At 43.7% G+C, this 22,962-nt stretch overlaps 1 protein-coding gene across 1 annotated transcript in view; it reads left to right on the forward strand.

The window, feature by feature from the left end:
- The window catches only part of LOC101404040 (large ribosomal subunit protein eL8-like), a 29,003-nt gene extending 16,889 nt beyond the window's left edge, over positions 1 to 12,114 (forward strand). The window contains 4 exon segments of the mRNA XM_014791187.2: positions 2,166 to 2,296; positions 11,227 to 11,434; positions 11,436 to 11,815; positions 11,817 to 12,114. Coding sequence (XP_014646673.2) covers positions 2,166 to 2,296; positions 11,227 to 11,434; positions 11,436 to 11,815; positions 11,817 to 12,114 — 1,017 coding nt within the window.
- The last annotated feature ends 10,848 nt before the right edge of the window (positions 12,115 to 22,962 follow it).

Below are 22,962 nucleotides of genomic sequence, written 5' to 3' on the forward strand. Positions count from 1 at the left end.
CTTAATGCTCTTCTTGTTTTAAGCAGAGTTTTGTAAGGGAGCGGCTCTGGAAGTAAAGCAGAGCATGAGCATTTGAGCCTGGAGTGTTTTGAAATACGTCTGCTCTAGAAAGCCTCTGTCACTGGGCCTTCAGCTAGGCCTCATTCCCCATTTCTCCACCCAGGACTGCTGACTCTTCCATATGCCGCCAACGACAACACTGGCCAGTGGAAATGAAGTATTTGCTGATCCACGAGACTGGGGTGACAAGGAGCTTTCACTAGTAGAGAAGGCGAGGGGAAAACAGAAAGAAAACACTTGGCATGGTAGCCTCCTTAAGAGTATCTTCTGAAGCTTGTAGCCCAGCACAACAAACACTCACAAAGGCATCAGGACTGTGCTAAGCACTGGGCATCTCTCAGAGAGCGCACAGACGGCAGTGGGGTCAGAACACAAGAAAACGTGTGGCAGTGGAAACACAGGTGAGCACAGGAGTACGACTGAGCAAGGGGTGATGAACTGGGTGCAGGAAAAGGAGGGAGGCACAAAGTGATGACAGTGGTAGGTTTTTAAAAGACAGGTAGTCACCCCATAGATAACATAAGGGCACGAGGATTGGGGGAGGAGGGGCAGCATTCCAAGTCAAGGAAATAGGACAGGCGAAGGCCGGGGCAGGCAACAGCATGACGTGTGTCAGCGCGTGGGTGTGTGAGCGTGAGTGAGCATGCTTACTGATGTTTAGTGATTATACGAGTGATTTGGTGATCTGATCTGCAGAGTCTTGTGGACGTGTAAACACTTCCCCTATCAACACTCGTCACTTTTTATTAAAATTCGTTTTTAGCTGTCAATCTTCTCAGTAGGTTATAAAAATCATGTCTATCTTGATTAACCTTAAGAAGATTTGAATAAATGGAGAGACATAGTCCATGTTCCTAGATGAAAGAACTTAATTTTGCAAAAATATAAACATTCAAAATTAATCTATACATTTTTAATGTGATCCCAATCAAAATCCCAATGGGATGCTTTTATAATGTGATTCTAGACTTAAATTCCATCTGTACAAATAAACATAAGAATATTCAAGCAAAAATTTTAAATGAAGAATATTTCAATAATAATATAAAACTGTAATAATAAAATGGTGCTCATGTAGGAATAGTTAGATCAACAGACCAGAGTAGGAAATTCAGAAACAAAATTAGGTATGTATGGTAATTTCGTTATTATAATGGATTAGACAGTAAATGGTGTTGCAATAACTGACTTGTCATTTGGAAAACAATTCACCCAAATGGCTTGTGAAGTGTTCAAGTCAAAGTCAATTGTCAGCACACACAGCAAATGCATCTGTGAGTTCATCTACAAGCACAGTGGTCTTTCACAGCCCGGGTCACATTAGTGTGTAAAAAGGAGGAAAGTGTGTTTTCTGGGTATTGGCCCATTCATCTGCCCAGTTCATACGCCCAATAGTCTTGTGTCTTGTCGAGAAGTCTTGTGTCATCTGTGTGGGAGCTGTGTTATATGAGAGTGTCTTTTTGGAGCACACGGGGTATAGTGGATAAATGTCCACCCTCTAACAGCTGAGTTTATATTTGGGGAGAGGCTGGTCCTTCTCTGAGGGAAGGAAAAAAGTCAACCAAGGACCAGATGCAAATGAAACTTACAATGAATTCACTGGTGGGGTTTCTTTGAAAGATTTCAAAATGAAAGATTGTGAAGAATTTTATTCAGTTCGTTCAACAATACAATTTCAAACAAATTCCATTATGATTAGTTGAGTGCCTAGAAAGGAGAAAGAAAAGGATAGGAAGAACTTTTTAAAAGAAGCTGCTGAAAAAGTTCTAGAGATGGAGGGTGGTGGTGGTTGACAACGAGATGAATGTACTTAATGCCACTCAACTATGCACTTAAAATGATAAGTTTTATGTTTGCCACAATTTAAAAAAAAAAGAGCCCGGAGGAGAGAGAGCACGGAAGGAGAGCGCAATAGTGGGGAGAGGGCGTGCTGCTCTCTCCCGGACCTTGTTCCCACGCCTGTGACCCCCTGGGCTGCCCGAGGCCCATGATCTCCGTTCACAGTGCCCCCCTCCTGGGCTGGCACCAGCGCATGGCACTTTCTGATCTGTTCCACGTGCCAGGAACTCAGCTTAGTAAACACGGTTTTTCTCTTTCTCTCTTAGGTTGCTCCCTCCAAGCGACTTGTCTGGGTCTCTAGAAAAGCCTTCTTAGACGTGGGCCGGCATCTGACAACCGGCACTTCCGCGCAGATGTTTGCGCAAACGCATTGGTTGTCATATCTGCACTTGTCAGTGTTAGTGGCGGTGTAGGGGTGGCAGGGCGGAGTCCTGGGGGGGACAGAGACTTGAGAGATCACAGCAGGTGTCCCTTGGCTGCTCTGTCCCCATCGCTTACGGCTTGCCCTCTTACAGCACGTGCTGCTGCCTCTTCCGGACCCCTGACTTGCGGGCGCTCGCAGCCCGGCCTGGGTTAGACGCCTCTGTTCTGTGCTCGGGGTGCGGGTCCACAGCGGTCACAGCGTGCGTCACTCGCATGAAAGTGCCTGATCTGTGACCCTCTCCTGTTGCACCTGAATCTCTTTGAGCGCAGAGACCGACTTGTATTCAACTCCGGACTCTCATCCCCGTCGATGCCTCACGTAGAGAATGCCCTCAAATTCTTGCTGAAAGAATGAAGCTCTTCCTTGTAAAGCCTTGCTGCCCCTGAGGCGCGCGCCCGCCCGGGGCACGGCGAGGAGGGGCGGAGCGGCAGGTGCGCCTGGGGCCCGCGGGCCGGAGGGCGGCGGCGGGCGGCTCGGCGGGGCGCCGCGGGCCTCTCCCCAGCGTTTCTGCCGTTTATGGGGTCTACACACATGAATCACTGTCACTTCCTCAAAAGGAGAAATTATAATGTAAATATTTACATCCTGTAGAGTCAAGTGTTTGCATTTTCCTGGAGTTTATGGATATGGAGACATATGTATAATATAATCTTGTGAAGATTTTAAATGAAAGATGTAGAGAAAATAATGAATAAATTGCAAAGTAATTCACATTTTATTTTTTCTTACCAATCATACAACATTATTATTCCTGTTATCAGTGAGCAAACTAAAGCTTATCGATAAAGTAAGGTTAAGTGACTTAGGTCTCATGGTTGCAGGTGAAAACGTTGTGATTCAAGCTGGAGGGTCGGACACCGATGTCCGTGTTTCTTTTTCAGAGGATGCATTGTGGCTAGAATAAATCAATCATTAATGATCCATATCAACAAAGGAATGCAGTGTATTTGAAAAAATGTAATTATTATTTCTACACCCATTAGCCCCAATGCTCACTAAAAAATTAGAGGTTTAGGGTGCGGCAGAAACTCTGGCATTTGGTCTCATCTTGCATAAGCTTTCTTTGTAGAAATATTTGAGAAAAATAAGATACACTCTCTCAAACATAAATTTTATATGGGTTTAAGAAATCAGCAACATATAGTTGAGAAAGACTAATGCTAATTTTAATTTTTTATGGTTATATAAGCAATACATGTGCAGGAGAGAAAATTAAAAACAAATAAAGGTGTATAAAGAAAATGGTAAAATCCCATATAATCCTGTTAACCACAGACAACATTCCGGCACACTGGAAGATAAGCATATGTTGAATGAGTCTCTTTTCCAGTGTCACATGTATGTTGTTTACATAATTGAGCCCATATCATGTCATATCTTTTTTCTGTGTAACATTTTATCACAGGTGTAGCAAATGTGAATTGCGGCCCACAACTCAGGAAAGCAAGGGATACAACTTTCTTTTTCGTACCCATTTCTCTCTATTTTGAGCCCCTGTTTGACAGGAGAGTTGACATTTTCTCCCTTGTCTCCAAGTTATGCTCTGGTTCCTGAAGACCATTGTCAAAGCGTGAGGTGGGTGGGGGGCAATCTGTCCCCACCATCAGTGCTCCAGGAGCCGCTGAGATGGGACCAAGGCCTCAGGGCTCCCTGCACCATGGTGGGGGTGGGGGGGTCCCAGGAATCTGCCTGGTGTCAGCTTCAGCATCTCTCCCTGGAGTTGCATGCAAAGATGAGGGCCCCGGGGCACTTTGTTCTCTCAGATCTTTCTGGAGATTTAGGGCACAGGGCCCTCTGGTGAGACCCACTGATGTACATTAAAAAACAATACTACTGCGATGAGTAGTTGTAGAATCTTTCTGTAAAATCTTTGTCAAAAGTTCTGTTATTTCCTATGATAGATTCAGAAGGTGGAATCACAGAGACAAAGAGTAGGAGGATGTTACCCTCTTGATGGGCTTATCACATTGTCTCCGGAGAACACCAACCTAGTTTCTGCCATCAAGCTGTGGGGGCACCTGCCCAGAGAACCCTGGCAGGCCTCATCGCTCAGTACGGCCTTCCTTCAGCAAAGAGATGACTTTGTCTGTTCGCCCCCTGAGCTTTATTTCCTTCAGTTAGAAGGTCAGCTTTTACTGAGAACCCATTCAATGCGAAGCACATATCATTGGGACTTAAGGATTCTGAGCCTCAGTGTCTTCATGGTCAAAAGAGGGCAAAGACATCAGGCCCATCCTGCAGAAACGAGAGCTGAGGAAGGTGGCAGGGCTGCATAGGACCCCAGTTCTCTCCACAAAGAGCTTGATCACTAGGCAGGTCACAGAACCTTCATGAAGAAGGGTCTTAAAGTTCACTTAGTCCAAGCCTTCCCTCTACACGAGGAAACAGCACAGAGAGACCAGGTGGCTGTGGTCAGGGGTGCGGCTGGACTGAATGCCTTCCTCCTCTGAGGCCAGTATTCTTTCCATGTGTCCTCACGGGAGCTCGGCCCCACCCCCAGACCCAGAGTGGACGGGAGCACTGTGCCCTCCGTCCTCAGACAGGGGACCTGGGGTCGCTTGCTCACCCCTTGTACTCTAGGGGACACACCTCTCCGGTCAACCAGACCTGCTTCTAGGACAGCAAGGCCTCATCCCTGTACTGGACAGACAGGCCTACACCAGAAAGGCAACATGGCTCTTCAGAATGGTCCTTTTGCTGGGCTCAGGTGGCCACTCCAAACTAAGAGCTCCCTTCTGTCTTCCTGCTCCCACTTACAACATTCCCTGCTTTGCACTGAGACACCTCAGTGGAGCGGGTAAGCAATTGAGGAGTTTCTAGCACCACTCCTGGCCTGCACTATTTACCATATTGGTTCATATTTATGGCGGTTTATTTAGGACGGGGTTTCCTCGTTAACAGTTTCCCTTTTGCCTAGTTTCTTGGCCAGCTCTAAAGGGCTCTAGAGGCCTATTCATCACCACTACAGCTTGAACTGCTAAACAACAACAACAACAACACACACACACACACACAATCATGAGTGCTCCCAGTATTTGTAACTTTGGGATTTCTTGGGGTGTGACATTTTGAAGTTATTATCTTGTGAGATGCTTTTCGTCTTTTAATGTGGGAGGAAACCAGCCCTTACTGGGTCCCTGTGTGCACAGGCACTGAAACAGGCACTGCATATAATCTGCCTTTTCTTTCCCATAACTGTCCTTGGTATTCCCATTTTACTCATCAGGAAACCAGTCAGAGAGCTGAAAAATAGTGAAACCAAGATTGAAATTCAGGTCTAACTAATATTTTTTCTGCTGTGTGATGCTGCTGCTTCTAGGAATGTTATCTTAAAGCATTTGCACATTCTGAAGTGTGGTTCTGTTCCAAGTGACAGTTCACTCCCCGGGAACCAGAGCTTCAGTTTGACATTTAAAGTGGCTAATGAGAATTTATTAGTATAGTTAATAGCTGTTTCCTCACAAGTTGTGGCATAAAGGAACATGGAGAAGAGAGAGTCAGGAGGTTGTTGGGTTTGATCTGCTAAGGCTCCTGAGTGGAAACGAGTTTCATTGGGGTGAGAATCATGGCATGATGACAAGGATAAACAAGGGAGCAACAGTAAGCCCATCACCAGGGCCAGGATGAAGAGTCCAGAGGGAGAGTAACAAGAGTGACCGTGCTGAGGTACTGAGGTGGGGCTGGTAAGTGTACTGAATTAGCTAGAACTTGTTTTACTAGGAAAGAAAGCATGAGCCGCTTAAGTGGCCTGAATATACGCCTACACCTACAAATGACCTGAGACAGATAATGCTACCTTTATGACTCAAATACTCTCTTTATAAAGTGGGAGACATAACCTTGTGCTAAGTGATGCACTTCCACCACTTCCTAGAGGTGTTGGGAGAGCTTCCAGAGAGCTTTCTTAACCTGTAAACCTTGTTATACCCCATATACAATTCTCTAATTATTTATTTCTTGCATCCCAGAACTACAGGAAAAGATTTCTGACATAAAACAGAAATTACACAGAGTTACCTGAGTTAATTCTACAATTCAGTTTCTACCCAATCCAGTACACTTATTGGTTATAGATTCGTAAACGAAAAGGTCTTAGAGATGACTCAGTCCAGCGATGGCAAATGTCCGGCGTGCACGCCGCACCCCCAGTGTCCAATGCCCAGGTGGACATCATCATTCCACGTGAGCACTCTCCCCTGAGCCTGACCACAGCCTCAGAATCCTTCACCAGCACCTCCACCAGCCACTGCCAACTGACTGCAGCTGGCATCTGACTGGAAACCTATTTGCCACCCTGATCTAGTCCAACCCTTTGCAGTTCCAGAAGAACTGGAAGCCTGGAGAGATTAAATGATGAAACTCGGGTCTCACAGCTCGTTAGTGGCAGAGCCAGGACTAAAATCTAGGCCTCTGACTTCTTGCTCCACATCCATGTCCTTCTTATGCCTTTAGGGCTAGTGAGACCCAGCTCTACTAAACAATTCATTTATTCAATAAGTAGTTACCCAGAACCTACTATGTAGCAGACATTATGCCAGATAAATGACTGATCCCCCTAGATCCAGTGAGAGAGGAATTTCATAAACCACAGGCCTTTCTTCACTTAGCATGGGCTGGATCCAAATTCAGCTAGACAGACAGATGGACGGAGATTATGGCATCCCTTGTTCCAGGGACTTGAGAAAACTTACTCAAAAAGAAGTTTACAAAGTTAATAATAAGATAAGTAGTGACTGCTACCCACTACTAGTAGTCTTGTTTGTGTGTTTTCCGTCTCTTCTGGTCTTTTCCTGGGCATTTTGTGCTGAGAATCTGTATATAGAACATGACTATACATAGTTTCGAAGGAAAAACTATTATGGAAGGAAATTGAGTACCTTGTTCCAAGTCTTATATCAAAGTTTAGGAGAGAAAAAAGATCTAATCATCATAGCTTTTGGTTACACGTAAATTATCAACCATGAATAAAATGTCAGCTGAAGGTCAACTGCATTCTCTTCCCGCTGGTTATATTACAGGGAAAATAGCATTGAACTAGGTATCAGAAGACCTGGGTTCTAGTTTTGTTCCTCCCTCAGGCAGCTTGTGACACCAGGTGAATCACTTCAATATTGCTGAGCCTCTGACTTTGTGCACTGACTGCCTGGCAAGGTTGTTATTAGGATTAACAGCAATAATAAAAGCTCCCTCTGCTATTGTAATTTACCATTTGCAACACTTTTTCACAACAACCCTGAGAGGTGGGTAGGGCAGTTTTAATTACCCCCAATTAAAGATGAGAAATCCACATCTCAGAGAAGCGAAGTAACTTGCTCAAGGTCACCCAGTTAGAGAGTGGTGGCTGTGGGAGGGAGCTTTCTGCTCTCTTGTGTGGGCCACATTCCCCCGCATGCTTCTCCCAGGGAGGCAGCCATGGTGGGAAACCCCTCCCACACCTCGTGGTGTCGTGGATGCAGAGGGGACTGAGAAGCTTGGAGATATTTGAGTGGCTCTTGACAGGTTTTCTGGGTGTGGACATTAGGACGGGCGTTTCCAGCGAGAAGTGCCTCTGCGGCGCTTGCAGACTCCATATTTGTCTGCTCCCATGTCTTTACCACATCAGTAACTGTCTCCATGTGTGTCCTCGATTGTGTTCCTCTAAAAGGCACAACACCCACACATGCACACACACACACACATGAGCCACTAAATTACAATCGTAAATTTTAGTGAAGGGCCCTATATCAAAATCCTTAGATAGTAATCAGTTTATTAAAGAATTAAGTCAGTCATGTCCTATTCAGAGGTTTTTGCAGCACAATGTCTAGGAAAAGACCAGAAAAAGAAATAGAAAATATATACCAAGTGGATGAGCAGTCTCTTTCTGTGCCCAGCTGGCTCTGTGGTGCTGGTAGACATCTTAGATCCGGCAAGGTGGCAGCAGGGACCCCAACTGCCATCTCCCTGACTCTCTGGGAGTCTGTACCCTGAGCATACCTTTCCCCAATGCAGACGCTGTTATCCTGTGCTTAATGAAGTCACTTTGTGACTCACCACCTCCCGCACTGGGCCAGAGGGAGGGGCTGCCAACAGACCTGACAAATGGCAGTGTTCTCCACTCTTGGCTTTGTCAGTAGACAGTAACTCTAAAGCAGTGGCTTGCAAACTTTTAAATATGTGTGTGTGTGTGTGAAACAAAAAAACAATATGCTACATTTCACATAATTTGAGATTTCCTAGCCTATTCTATTTCACATAAATGAAATGCTGGTTGCAACCTAATGTATTGATTTTATGACCCTCCAATGGGTCATGATCCACACCACCAAGAGGCATCTTTCAAAGGGCAACCTCATGGTCCCCTGCATACCAGAGAGCAAACCCCCACTGCACAGGAGGGGAGCCCATGCTCAGGGCAGGGAAATGGTCAGCCCAAACCCCATACTGCAGCTCAAGGTCCCTTTCACCTTACATTTTCTTCCCAGACCCTTCTCTCCACTCACTCCCGCCAAGCCTGACCTCCTAACAAGCCTCTCTGCCTGCAGGTGGGGTCCTCTACATTTACCCTTCACTGACCCCCAGAACGATTTTCTGAAATAGAAATCTGCCCCTTTCCCACCCTTCCATGACCTCCCTCAGCTCCATCACCTGAAGGAGGAAGGCTAAGCCCCTCAGACGGCTCCGGAGGTCCCTGTAACCTTGGTCCTACCTCCCTGCAGTCTCAACCCCTACACTCCCTTCCTCTTCCTTTACACTCCTACTGCGCCACAGTGCATGCCACTTCATGCCTCTGTTTATGCACGCCCCTGTTCTTCACCAGGCTGGCGCCTATTCAGTCTGACACTAGATCGAATAGCACCTCCTCCAGGAAGTGGACTCTGACCCATCGAGGTTGCCCAGCCACCTATTTTGCATGATCTGTGGTCCTCTGGGCACACCCCTGTGTGAGTACCTGCTCTGGTGTTGCCTTTCCTGGACACGTGTGTAGGATGTGGGAGGGGTAGGACCCTGGGCAGGACAGAGAAGATTGTTGCTTGCTCATGGGCTGTGGTGTGGAGCTGAGGGAAGTGACTTAACAAGTAGCATCTTGGGGGAGAAAAAGAACTCAAAGCCGGAAAGACTGTCCAGCTGAGTCATGAATGGACCAGGGCTGGCTGAGAGGGAGAGTCCAGATACAGGGCAATGTGATCGACCTCAAGAAACCCCAGTAACCAGAGAAGGCAGAACAGAGAAGGTGAGCAGTTGAGCCCAGATCTGGCTACTCAAAGTGTGGTCCACGGACTAGCATTGCCTGCAGATTGTTACAGATGCCCTAGCCCAACCCAAAAAACACTGGTCTGGAGGAGCTTCCCTGAGCTGAGAGTGAACCCCCCGGCTCTTTATAGGAGTCTTTACCCTGTACTTGGCTACCCTGAGCGCTCCCTGGGCTGTGCTGAAATTTTCTGCCTGCAGGTCTGTCAGCTCCCAAGATCAGGGGCTGCTTCTTGTGTGTCTTTGTGTCCTCAGTGCCCCGTCTGTCCCCGTCACACCATGTGGGCACATTAGCATTCCTGCATACACCAGGACAGAAATACTTCCCACAGGTCTTCCAAATTGGCTGCTAATGGAAGAAACACCTTAGTCAACTTTGATTCCATTTCCGCTACTTAAAATTGCTATAAAATCAAGACATGCTCATTGTGGATGTCTTAGAAAATAAAGATTAAAAAATTCATCCATATTCTCACAATCCAGAGACAACCACTACTACATTTTTACAGCATTTCTTTGTGAAAAAAATCTCCATGGATGTTTATTATTACTTATAAGTAGTTCGCATCACATTCACGTAATGGGCTTAAACGTAAGAAACATGTTCTATTGCAACTCCCTACATACATATAACAGAAATAAAAGTTCTAGTAAGCAATACTCATCTTTACTAAATACCATACTCTTTGATGTTTCTTACCCTATTATATTCCATTCCATTAAATTAAAATAAAATCCTTATTGCAATGAAACTGAGCTCATCTTACTCATATCCCATCATTTCCACTCCACTGCAGAAAAACACTTCATCTTTCTATCTTAGGGTAACTTGGCCTCTTCTGATTTAACATAGTTTGTCTTAGGAATTTTTTTTATTGTGATAAAATATACATAACATAAAATTTACCATTTTAACCATTTTTAAGTGTTCAGTTCTGTGGCATCAAGTACCTTCACATTGTTGTGCAACTATCATCACCATCCATCTCCAGAACTTTTTTATCTTCCCCAACTGAGAGTCTACACCCATTAAACAATAACTCCCCATAGTCCCCTCCCCTCAGCCCCTGGCAACTGTCATTTGACTTTCTGCTTCCATGAATTTGACTACTCTAAGAAACTTACTCCATTGTATGTATATACCACCTTTCATTTGTCAATGGATTCTTATTGCTTCCACATTTTGGCTATTGTGAATAAGGCTGCTATGAACATGGGTGTACAAATATCTGATCCAGTCTCTGTTTTCACCACTTTTGAGTATATACCTAGAAGTGGAATTTCTGGATCATATGGTAATTTTATGCTTAACTTTTTTGAGGAATTGCCATACCATTTTCCACAGTAGCAGCACCATTTTACATTCCCAGCAGCAATGCACGAGTGTTCCAATTTCTCCATATCTTCATCAATATGTTATTTTCTGATTTTTTTATAATAGCTGTAATTTGTGTGAGGTAGTATCTCATTGTGGTTTTGATTTGCGTTTCCCTAATGATCATTGATATTGAGCATCTTTTCATGTAGTTAATGGCCATTTGTATATCTTCTTTGGAGAAATGTCTTTTCAAGTCCTTTCCCCATTTTTTTAACTGGGTTGTTTGTTTTATTTTGTTGAGTTGCTGTCTCAGGAATTTACTCAGTGAAGTCAGGATTTATCCTCACTCCATTAGAAAGTTCAGATTCTGTGGCCCTGGCGTCTGCTGTGGTGAGGAAGCAGGGGCCAAGAAGGTGGTAAATCCCCTGTTTGAGAAAAGGCCTGAGAATTTTGGCATTCTACAGGAGATCCAGCCCAACAGGGACCTCACCCACTTTATCAAGTGGCCCCACTACATCCAGGTGCAGTGGCAAAGGACTATCCTCTATAAGCGGCTAAAAGTGCCCCTCTGTGATTAAGCAGTTCCCCCAGGCCCTGGACCGCCAAATGGCTACTCAACTGCTTAAGCTGTCCCAAAAGGACAGACCAGAGACAAAGCAAGAGAAGCAGCCGAGATCGTTGGCCCAGGCTGAGAAGAAAGCTGCTGGCAAAGAAAATGACCCCACTAAGAGGCTATCTGTCCTTCAAGCAGGTGTTAATACTGTCATCTCCTTGGTGGAGAACAAGAAGACTCAGTTGGTGACGATTGTGCATGATGTGGATCCCATTGAGCTGCTTCTCTTCTTGCCTGCCCTGTGTCGTAAGATGAGGCTGCCCTACTGCCCTGTCAAGAGGAAAGTCAGGCTGGGACATCTAATCCACAGGAAGACCTGCACCACTGTCACCTTCACAGGTTAACTTGGAAGACAAAGGAGCTCTGGCTAAGCTGGCAGAAGCTATCAGGACCAATTACAGCGACAGATATGAGGAGATCCATGACCACTGGGGAGGCAAGGTTGTAGGTCCAAAATCTGGGGCTCGCAATGCCATACTGGAAAAGGCAAAAGCAAAAGAACTTGCCACCAAAATGGGTCCAATGAACACCTTTGAGTTTTCTGTACAAAAAATGAAAAAAATTCTTCAAAAAAAGGTTTCAAGTTCTCTCAATTATTTTGCCTTCCCCCTTTCCTTCTCCCTGGGGTAGTATCTGGGTGCAGATGTAGGCTAAGGCAAGCAGCTGTAATAAATATATCCCCATGTATGTATGATAGAAGTTTATTTCTCTCTCACGTCATGTCCTAAACATTCTAGGTCAGCTGGTGATATTTTCCACAAGAGAATTGAGGGAACAGGCTCTTTCTAGCTCTTGGTGCTGCCATTCTCTAGGACCTCTTTATCATCCATATTCAACTGTGAGTGGGTAGAACATGTGTGTGGAGGGGCATACCTGCTTCTAGAAAGCCCTCACCTGGAAATGCAGATACCACTTGTACTCATATTCTGTGATGTAGACCCTAGTCACCTGCTAGCCACACCTAACCTGAAGGAAGCCTGGGAAATCTAGTCCCTTCCAGAAGAAGAGAAAATGATTTTTGGTAAACAGCTCAAATCCCTACCACACTACAGAGACTGGGAGGAGAGTCCTACCATGTGCCGCCCCCAACTGTTTGTGGCCTTGCTGAGATGTCTCTTTCCACTCGTCCCTGCTGGTGTCCAGCTCTGCATCAGCTGTTTCTGATGCAGCTGGCCTCACCTGGCCTTTTGGCACCTGCCACTCAGATCAGCCCCAGCATGAGCTTTGTCCTGCAGCCATTACTCTGCGTTCATTTCTCACATACCCGGGACACATCTCCCACTAGCCATGGGGGTACTTCGGGTCTCCCCAAACCCAGTGCAGACTGTGAGGAACTGCAGGCACTGTCTCAAACTCCCCTCTGCCTAGATATACACCTTAGCGACCACCTCATATTGGTGAGGGGCCTCAAAAGGCAGGGCCATTCCAGAGAATATTGTTCAAATGATGCCCAAGCTTTTCTTGGGGTATTTATGTTCCTTCTCCCCCATGGTTTTCCCCCAAGGAGGAGGCAACAGTGAGCAGGCCTTAAGCTCATTAAAAAACCCAAAAAACAAAAAGCATCTCTCTCTTCTCTCCACAGTTCTCTCCTAGATGTTGCAAAGAAAAAGCTCTTTGATTTTAGACAGTTGTGCTCATTATTAGTTTAAAGAACTCACTCAGTGCTTCAAATGCCTTTTTTTTTTTTCTTTCTGGAGCAGTATGTTCTTCCCTTCCTCCAAGGCTTGAATGTCATTGAGTCAATGGGTAGGCACCTGAGGGGCAGAAGAATAATTGTGAGAGAAAAGTCCCATTTTAAAATCTCCTGATATTATCCTGCCACATTCAGCTTTGAATCTGGCCTTTTCCACCGAAGAATTTTGCCATGAAAATTTTCCCATTCCCTTTGATAATTATTTGAAAACACAATTTTGTAACAATAAGAAACAAGCTGAACAAACTGAAAATCACAACTCTTCTTAGATCCATCAGAGAACTGAAATCACAGGGCACACCACTGCCCTCAACATTAGAGAGAGATGGTCACAGAGAATCACGGCTTGCCAGGTGCAGAAGCCCGCAGCCGGAGCCGGCTGCTGGTAGGAACACTTAAACAAAACTGACAAACGGCTGGAGGTTCAGTGTGGAAGAGCTTGAGAGTAAAAACTTGGGGTCCAATCTTAGGGGAGCCTCCACACTTTTGAGAGTTTTATCTCCAAGAGCTCCACCAGGTTCTCATGGTGTAGATCAAAGAAAAATCCCCTCAAACTTCCAAAAGGAGGAGGAGAAAAGTCACCATTCTGAAATACATCTGCCTGCCAAGGGAAACTTTCAGCAGAGCCTAACCGCCTTGGGTTACACCACAGCCCAGCCAACATGAGAGAAGGGAAGTGCCCAACTCCAGCCCCTGTTAGCCTTCCTGTCTCACCCTAGGGAGGAGGAGGAAGCTGAGAAGCACTTGTGAAGGTCACAGCCTGGGGACATGGGCTCCCTGACAGACTGAGATCTAACTGTAGGACTGTAGGACACGCCACCCCCACCCCCCGCACCTCACCACCACCCATTGATCAGGCTTCTGTAGAATAACAGAGGATACAGCTGAAAGAACAGCACAGCTCAGACCCTATTTAAGAAGGAGTGTCTACGGAAATCCAAAGACAACAGGGGAGATAAAAACAAGGACACTAGAGGAAATTTAAGCCTCTGACACCACAGCTACAGCAAACAGTAAACACAGCTTAACTCCTAGCCAGAGAAACTTAAAACCTCACACCAAAGACCTATTTACCTCAGCTCCTATTACCTGAAACATCATGTCCACCTTTCAACAAAAAATTACAAGGCATACTAAAAGACAAAAAAAAACACATAGTTTGAAGAGACGGCACAAGCATCAGAACCAGACTCAGCTATGGCAAAGATGTTGGACTTATCAGACTGGGAATTTAAAACAGTCATGATTAATATGCTAAGGGCTCTAATGGGAAAGCGGACAGCATGCAAGAACAGATGGGTAATGTGAGTAGAGAGATAGAAACTCTCAGAACGAATCAAAAGAAAATGCTAGAAATAAAAAGCATTGCAACAGAAATGAAGAATGCCTTTGATGGGCTCATCAGTAGAGGGGACACAGCCGAAGGCAGAATCACTGAGTTTGAAGATATGTCAAAACACAATTTCAATTGCTTTTTATTTTGTATTTGCCATTTGTAGTTCCTATTCTATAAATTGTCTTTTTCCTGCTAACTTAAGCTCTGTGTTGAAACAGAGCTTGGGTCAACATCTGATCCTGAGAGAAACACTTCACTACAATGTGTGAGCACTGGAGGCAAGTGAACAAACACACACAGAAAAGAATAAGACGAGGGAACACTAAAGGGGGAGAGAAACAAAAATTAGAAATTAGATTAACAAAGTGTGAGAAGATATGCAGACCAATCACAGGAAAAGAAAAAAAATAAGTCAGAAATATAAATACACAAATAACTCAAGGGGAAGGAATGAATTGAAAAAACAACAGAGTAAGAGTCCCCATAAGTCATATAAATCAAATAAAAAATAGGATCATTAGAATTGATGTTCAAGGATGCAGGGAAGTACACGCAAATATACAGAGCAGGGGTAATCAAAAGTGCATGTGGGATTATAATGCAGGTGTGTAGACGGGCACGATAATGTTGTGATAAGAACATGGCCCCTTGTTAGACTGCGGTTGGGAGTTCAAATCCCAACCATGTCTCTTATTAGATGCATGAACTTTGTTAAGTAAATTAACTTCTGCGCCCATATTCCCAACTCTCAAATGGGGAATATAATAGATAATATAACAGTTCTTACAGCACTGTTGAGAATTAAATGAGTCGGAGCATATAAAGTACATAAAAGAGTACCTGGCATGTAACAGTTTAGCCATTATTATTACTACAATACTATTTTTCAGACTGCAAGATGCTGGAAAACAGGGACCATATCTTGCTCCTTTTTGTATTTCATCTAGCCTACGGCCTGGCACACAGTAAGTACTCATCAAATGCATACTATTGAGTGAGGGAGAAACAGTCTTACAACTATCGCTGAGACTTGGTGGCCTTGAATTCAATAGTAGAATAAGAGTTTCCTTTCTTAAAGAAATGATTATAACCTTGGAGAAAATTCACATAATTTTAGAATTTCCATTGTTAAGGCAAGGCAGGGAAGACTAAGGAGTTTGACATATGCCCTAGACTTTAGAAAGGCAGACTAATTTGATTTTATCACCTGAGATACTAAAAGATGAGATATTCCAAAGTGGTGCAAAAATACTGAAACGTGTAGTTCTTGCTGCAATTGCAATGTATACAATTGAGGATAAGAAGGAGAGAACATCTCAAGAAATAAATACAACTATACACGACCCTCTCTGATGAGGTGAGATTTTAGAGGGTCTTGTATACGTGAGAGTGATGTGGAGTAGTAAGACTAGCGTCAAGTAGGAAATTGAAAATTATGGCTGCAAATACAAGCTAAAATCCAACACAGAGGACACTAAAGAGATCAGATTTTGCTTCTTGCTTATTGCTGCTTGCGGCTGAGAGTAGACTGCTGATAGAAAACAAATAGAAAGTGAAATTCATTATCTTCTAAGTAGAGTCTGTCTGCTATGTTAAGGGGAAACATTTTTAGACCGAAAAGTGCAGAAAGAACTTTTGTAAGGAAAATTGAAATTCAATGTCAGTAAAGAGATTAGAAGAGATTTCACAAAATCTCAGAAGAGAAACGAGAGCCCCGGGGTTCCTACAGGGCTTTGTAGCACACTGGCCGAGCGCCTCGTCCCCCAGCTGGAACGAACACAAACATCCGAACCCCAGACTTCTAGTCCAGAAGGAAAAAGCACCTGGAAGGAAGGTAAGAAGTCCCTCCCACTGTATCAGGATGCAGGCAGGAATAAGCTGGTAAGGACTATAGGTCAGCTCCGCCAGCATGCAAATATATTTCAGCGAACAAGGAAGAAAAGGCAGGAGAGAGAGGAAGAAAGGGCAAAGTAAAGGAAGAGACAAAGAGATCAACCTAACAGAATGTAACTTGAGGAACAGAAGTAAATTCCTCACAATTGTTCCGTTCCAAAAAAATCATTTAATAAGAATATGAAGTCAACAAAACAGTCAAAATGGAAAAAAACCAAAATTAGAGAAAGAGATTAGAAAGGAAATTGGCAGACATAAGGAAACACGTGGAGGATCAAGATCTCACTGTTAATAAATAGATTCGGAAAGCAAAGGGTAGAACTAGATGCTGATGGAAATGGAATTACCAACAAAGTTGGAAAGGTTTGGTATATCCCAGAGCATGCCAGTGAAAAAGACATGAAAATTACACTGGAAAGAAGCTAATAGATATGAGTCACAATCAACACAGTGATCGAGGTAGAGAATGCACAAACAGAACAGAAGATGCTGTCAAAGATATAACACAAGAGCATTTTCCTGAAAAAGAAAAAGAACAGAACTTTGCACCGTATTTCAGAACATTTTGATATAGAACACTCAAGTACAGAAAAGCTACTGGATTTCAAGGTAAAGAACGGATTCTTAAGACATCAGACAGAAAAATCAAAACACCTACAAGGCCAAAACCAAAATCAGTCTGATCTCCAACTTGCCTACAGCAACATTCAGTGCCAGGGAGGCTGGAACAGTGCCTGGGCGTCCTGAAGGAAGTTGACCCCAGGGCACTGTGTCCACCCAAAGGCCACAGAACAAAGGCAGCAGGTTGCTTTTAAACAATTTCTTTGTTTAAATTGAGGGTTATTTTTAGGAAATAATATCTCTTGCAGTGAAGAGACTTTGAAGTTTCAAAAATTCCTTCAGTTTAATTTTCTTCTTTTAAATTCAAGTAGAAATAAATTTAATATTTTTTATTAATAATGACATTTTAGGATGATTATATCTTTATACAAATGTTTCTCTCCATTTGTCCTTTTTTTTTTTTTTTTTTTGCTGAGGAAGATTCAGTCTGAGCTAACATCCTTGCCAATCTTCCTCTGTTCTGCACGTGGGTCACCACCACAGTATGGCTGATGAGTGGTGTAGGTCCAAGCCCAGGAACCAAACCCGAGCCGCCAAAGTGCAGCATGCTGAACTTAACCACTAGGCCATGGGGCCGGACCCAGTCTTATCTTTATGCACAGGGAGATGTCCGATATAATGTTCACCCAATGTTAACAATAGTCATTTCTGGTGTGGAATCAGGGGGTGATTAAAAACTGTAACATTTCTATTTATTGCTTTTTTGTATATAAAGATCATAAACTTTTTTTATAAAACATTTTAATAAAAACAATGGAGTGATTTTTCTTAAAAAAAGATACACTTGGAAGCAAAATATGCCAAGATGGTAATAATGGTTAAATCGGATGGGAATATGGAATGTTAGGGTTTTATTTTTTCTTTTTCATTTAAAAAGTTTCAAGGAGACTCTAATAGAGCTCAAAGCTGCTCTAAAGCCAGTCAAGCCTCCTGACTTGGACAAACTGCAGCCTGGGGAGTCACTGCAGCCAAGATAACTCAGTGAATATGAAGTTTTAGAGACAATCAAAGAAAATAGGGAATAGCTGGAAAAGCCATATTTTGGAAAATGTGAATAGAATTTTCAAAAAGAGGGAGAAAATAGAGTTTTCAAGCCACACTCTGTGAATTGACATTTATCTGGAAAGATTCTATAATGGACTTTTAATGAGACACTTTATGAATACAAGTAGCCAACAAGCATCCAGTTAAAAAAAAATAGTCATGTCAATCTAATTCATTTTTTATTTTTGATAGACTTGCCAGAAAAATCAAAGAAGCGTGTAAGTACGCTATATCAAGACTTCAGCACGATGCCTTGAGAATCATACAGCCGGGAATAGCACAGACAGGCGGAGTAATAACTGCTTAAAAATACTGTACTCACAGGACAGGGATTAGAGACTTGATGTCGCCCGGGAAGGGGTTTGCAGTGGTGCCCCATGGGGCTCTGTCCTTAGCTTGCTCCTGTTCAGCTCCAGTTTTTCAAAAATCTGAAGAGCTATCCAACAAGAAGATGAATTGCCAGTAAGGACCAGCCTAGGATGTTCCAGGGTAGTTGCTTTTTGTACGTTGTCTTGGTATCTCATCACGACAAAGCTACACAGAGGGCACTGTGTTCCTCTGTTACAGATGAGAAGAGGACAGCTAACTGTAGGTTAAAAAGGAGACGAAGGGCCGGCCCCGTGGTTTAGCGGTTAAGTGCGCGCACTCCGCTACTGGCAGCCCCGGTTAGGATCCCGGGCGCGCACCGACACACTGCTTCTCCAGCCATGCTGAGGCCATGTCCCACATACAGCAACTAGAAGGATGTGCAACTATGACATACAACTATCTACTGGGGCTTTGGGGGAAAAAAAAAAGGAGGAGGATTGGCAATAGATATTAGCTCAGAGCCGGTCTTCCTCAGCAAAAAGAGGAGGATTAGCATGGATGTTAGCTCAGGGCTGATCTTCCTCACAAAAAAAATAAATAAATAAGTAAAACTGTTTAAAAAAAAAAAAAGGAGATGAAGATGGGGTCAGGGTTCATGTGAGAAGGCAGGACTCTGGCCATCAGGAGGTCCTGCAGGAGGCATCCCTCTAGTGGGTGAGTATGGTGGGTTCCACTGTGCCCCACAGTGGTTCTACTCAGGGGGAACCCATGCCAGTTGAACTCACCTGAGACCAAAGTGTGTACAACACACACCAGTTCAGTGGTGTTCACTGGGGGATGTGCATTTCTGGGGACCAGAACCCTCCTGACCCTCTATCAGTACTCTTGAGAAGCCAGCTTATTTCTGTGTTTGGACAGTTGACTGATGTGTGTGTAATAAAAGCAAAAGGGAAGCTGTCCATATTGCGGTGAAGGCTATTTTATTCAGGTCATGGTGAGGCCTGTTCCAGAAAGTTCAATTGTCTTGGGTGCAGTATCTCTCTTGCCCATAACACACAGTTTCTGGCTTCCCTTTTCCATGGTCCAGGCTGACTCATCTCTTTTGGTCACACATTTGCTCTCTGAACAGGTTACTCTCAAGTTGCTTAAGATTCTGCTTTCCAAAATTACAATTCCACTCTAGGGCTGCTTCCCTGAGATTCTGGGCCAATCTGGGGTATGGATTTACTCATTTTGCTCTTAAAGAACAGGATTATTTGTAAACAATGCTCCACATATTACAGAAAGGTTCCACAAGATTAAGTACCATGGCTATCCAGTGTTGCATAGCTAGTAAGCGGCAGAACTAGAATTTGAATTCAGGTTAGTATGACCTTAAACTATGTTCTTCCCACTACACAATACTGCATGTGCCAAAAGCTAGAAACATAGACAATATATTGAGAAAAAGAACTGGATTAAAAGAAAATTAAGATAAATTAGAAATTTTTTCTGAATCTATCAGAATGCAGTTTATTAAGGGCAAAGGTAAGTTCCTATGCTTAAGTTCATAAAACAAGCTGCAGTATAGAGCATACACGCCAAAGAAAAACAAACTTTTCTGTTTGTTTTTGATAAACTCCACTGGAGTTACACCAATGACTTGGCCCCCACCTTGCCCCTACCCCCACCCCAACAAACACTTAAGTTCTGTCATAGAAACGTAGCGTTCAGATTCCAGGCACGCTCAGCCTGCATCCCGGCTCCCCAGGGTACAGCCCCAGGCTGGGCAGCAAGTTTCAAGCTGTACACAGGGGGTGTGTTCTAGGCAACCAGAATGACAAAGGGAGTTGATCTTCTGGTGTCTGAGGAATCTTGGAAGGCCTAGGGGTATTTAGCCTGGAGAAGAATGATACCTGTTTTCACAAATCTGAAGAGCTATCCAACAAGAGGATGGATTGGCAGCAGGACCCAATGGAGGAATTGAGAGACCCATTTCCACTCAATCTAACAACTAACCTCCTAGAGAAACAGCAGTACAGGGGGTTGGCTAAGAGTGTGGCTTCAGACTCCAACAGACATGGCTTTTAATGCCAGCTTCACCTCCGATTCTGTGTGCTGTAGTGTGTCTTTTCACCTGTGGAAGGTGATGCTGACAGCATCTCCTTTAGGATTGCTAAAGGATTAAATGAGAAGTGGGTTTAAGGGGCTTGGCACAACCCTAGACAAAGAGTAAGTGCTCAATAAGTGTCAGCTACTGCTTTGTTATTATTTCTTTTTATTTAATCCACATTTTACACTTTATAATACACTCACATTTATATAAAAATTTCATGTTCACAAGAACAAAAGGCAAAGAACCTCAAAGAATCAAAGCAGCTGCATCATCGACTACATTTAATAGCGTTAACACTGTTGTCTCCATTCTCCACTTTCCACATCCAGAAAGAGACTGTAAATGCCAGCCCACACGTGGACTCCATTTTTAGGGGTTGGAGACTGTGTGGAGTTCCGCACACATCTGGTTTCTACAGAGCTGAACTGAGATTCCATCACGTTCCAGGCCAGATTAGCTAGAAGAAAGCCATCCATTACTGTTTGATTTTCAGTGCTGGTGAAGGACAAGCTTCCCAGGGTTTCAAAGCCAGAATTCTTGGTCTGTGTTTCTGTACTGTTCAACTGAACTTTGCTTTCTAGAGCAGGTATGTTTTTTAGCAGTAGAGATTCCTTGGGTTTGGGTCTCTGTGTCAGATGAATCAGTACTCATGGAAAAGCTGCAGTGTTTCCATATACTTCCCAGAGACAGATGAGGGCTACTGTCTAAAACGAAATTTAAGTCTGTCTGTGCCTGCGTGTCAAACATTTCAAGGCCTAAGAAGTTAGAATTTCCCCCCGCACTGTGGAACTGGGCAGAGGTGTCTGCCCGTGAGAAGTCACTTGGGTCTCTATGTCCAGTGATTGCAACACTGGCTCAGTGGTCACGTGCTAAGCTCACTCTCTTCAGTTTGAGTCTGGATATTTGAGGCTGAAAAGAACTCTGATATCAAAATCTATTGCGAGACTCTGGGTTGGGCCAGGTGAGAGCTGGGAGTTGGGTGTTACGTTACTATTTCTCATCTTTAGAGCAGCCCAACGAAGCAATGGAGAGATTCATGACCACTTTTCAAAGTCTTCCAAAGTTGAGGCCCTCCATTTCTAGTTCAAGACCTAATTTAGGAAGATTTACACAACTGAAAACACTACATAAAATATATTAACAAGAGCATATCAACTTAAGTTCTTGATAGCCAAATGGATTTTTGCCTCCTAAATATTTTTGAATTTATTATTGATAAAATACTGGATTAGGTGAGAAGACACCATCTATACTTTTCCTGTGTTGCTTTTGGGGGCATGATTTGACCCAGTGTATATCTGAATCCACATTCTTACAGAGTTCTACTGAGTTCCCAGTGTGTTATCATTACTATTGATTCAATATTTTCATGATTCTCAGTTTTTGTGGTCATTTGTGTGAAATGGGGCCTAAGTGTTTGGTTTTTCTGCTTGAAAAGCTCATCACTAGACTGTGGTAACTATGCCATTTACTTTTTCTTAGAATGATGGTGACAAAGGAAAAATTGTGACAACAATCATCAATATTAATAAATGAGCATTAATTTGCATTCTGAAGTATGGAGAGGGAAGAGAAAAATGAATTACTGTTTAATAAAATGCTGTTAGATTCCTTTCTGGGGTGATGTTGTGGGTTTTTGTTGTTGTTTATTTCTTTGTTTTTAGCATTTTTGTTTAGTTTTAGGAGTTAAAATATGAATCACAGAGTAGCTGTTTCAGAGGAACTGAGAGTCTTTGGCCTTTTAATTTTGTGGGGGTTTTTTTTTGTGTGAGGAGATCACGCCTGTGCTAACATCTGCCAATCCTCCTCTTTTTTTGCCGAGGAGGACTGGCCCTGGGCTAACATCTGTGCCCATCTCCCTCCACTTTATATGGGACGCCGCCACAGCATGGCCTGTGCGTAGGTGCGCGCCCGGGATCCGAACCAGTGAAGCCTGGGCCGCCGCATTGGAGAGCGAGCACTTCGCTGCTTGCGCCACCCGGCTGGCCCCTGTGGGTTTTTTTTCTTTTTTTTTTAATAATCATGGACTCAACTCTGAAACAGCTGCTTATATTTCCTTCATAAATAATGAGCAGTTGTGAAAGCAACATCATAGGTGACTTGAACACACTTTACTTAATGGGATTCCTTCTGTTGAGGGTATAAAATCTTCCCCAGAGAAAGACAGAAAGTTGTGACACTTCCATTCTTTAAATCAGGCATTTCTATTACAAGTGTAATGGTGTTTAAAAAGGAGGGAGCGGGGACTTCATACCAAATAGTCACCAGAGCTTTTAAGTCAGGCAGCATTTATTTCTAGCAAGGGTGCTCTCTTCACCACGCATCTGGAATAAACCCTCCTTTTAAAAAAATGACTGAGAAATACCATTTCAGGAAAACTGTACAATAGGGCCTGGAAAAGGGATGATGTACACAAGAAAAGGTTCCCTGGTGCAGGGGTCGGAGGGATGCGGTAAGACACAACCTCAGCGGCCGTCTCTGTTGAAA

The sequence above is a fragment of the Ceratotherium simum genome, chromosome 10 (genome assembly GCF_057802395.1).
Source record: "Ceratotherium simum simum isolate JZ-2026a chromosome 10, ASM5780239v1, whole genome shotgun sequence".
NCBI classification, from domain to species: Eukaryota; Metazoa; Chordata; class Mammalia; order Perissodactyla; family Rhinocerotidae; genus Ceratotherium; species Ceratotherium simum.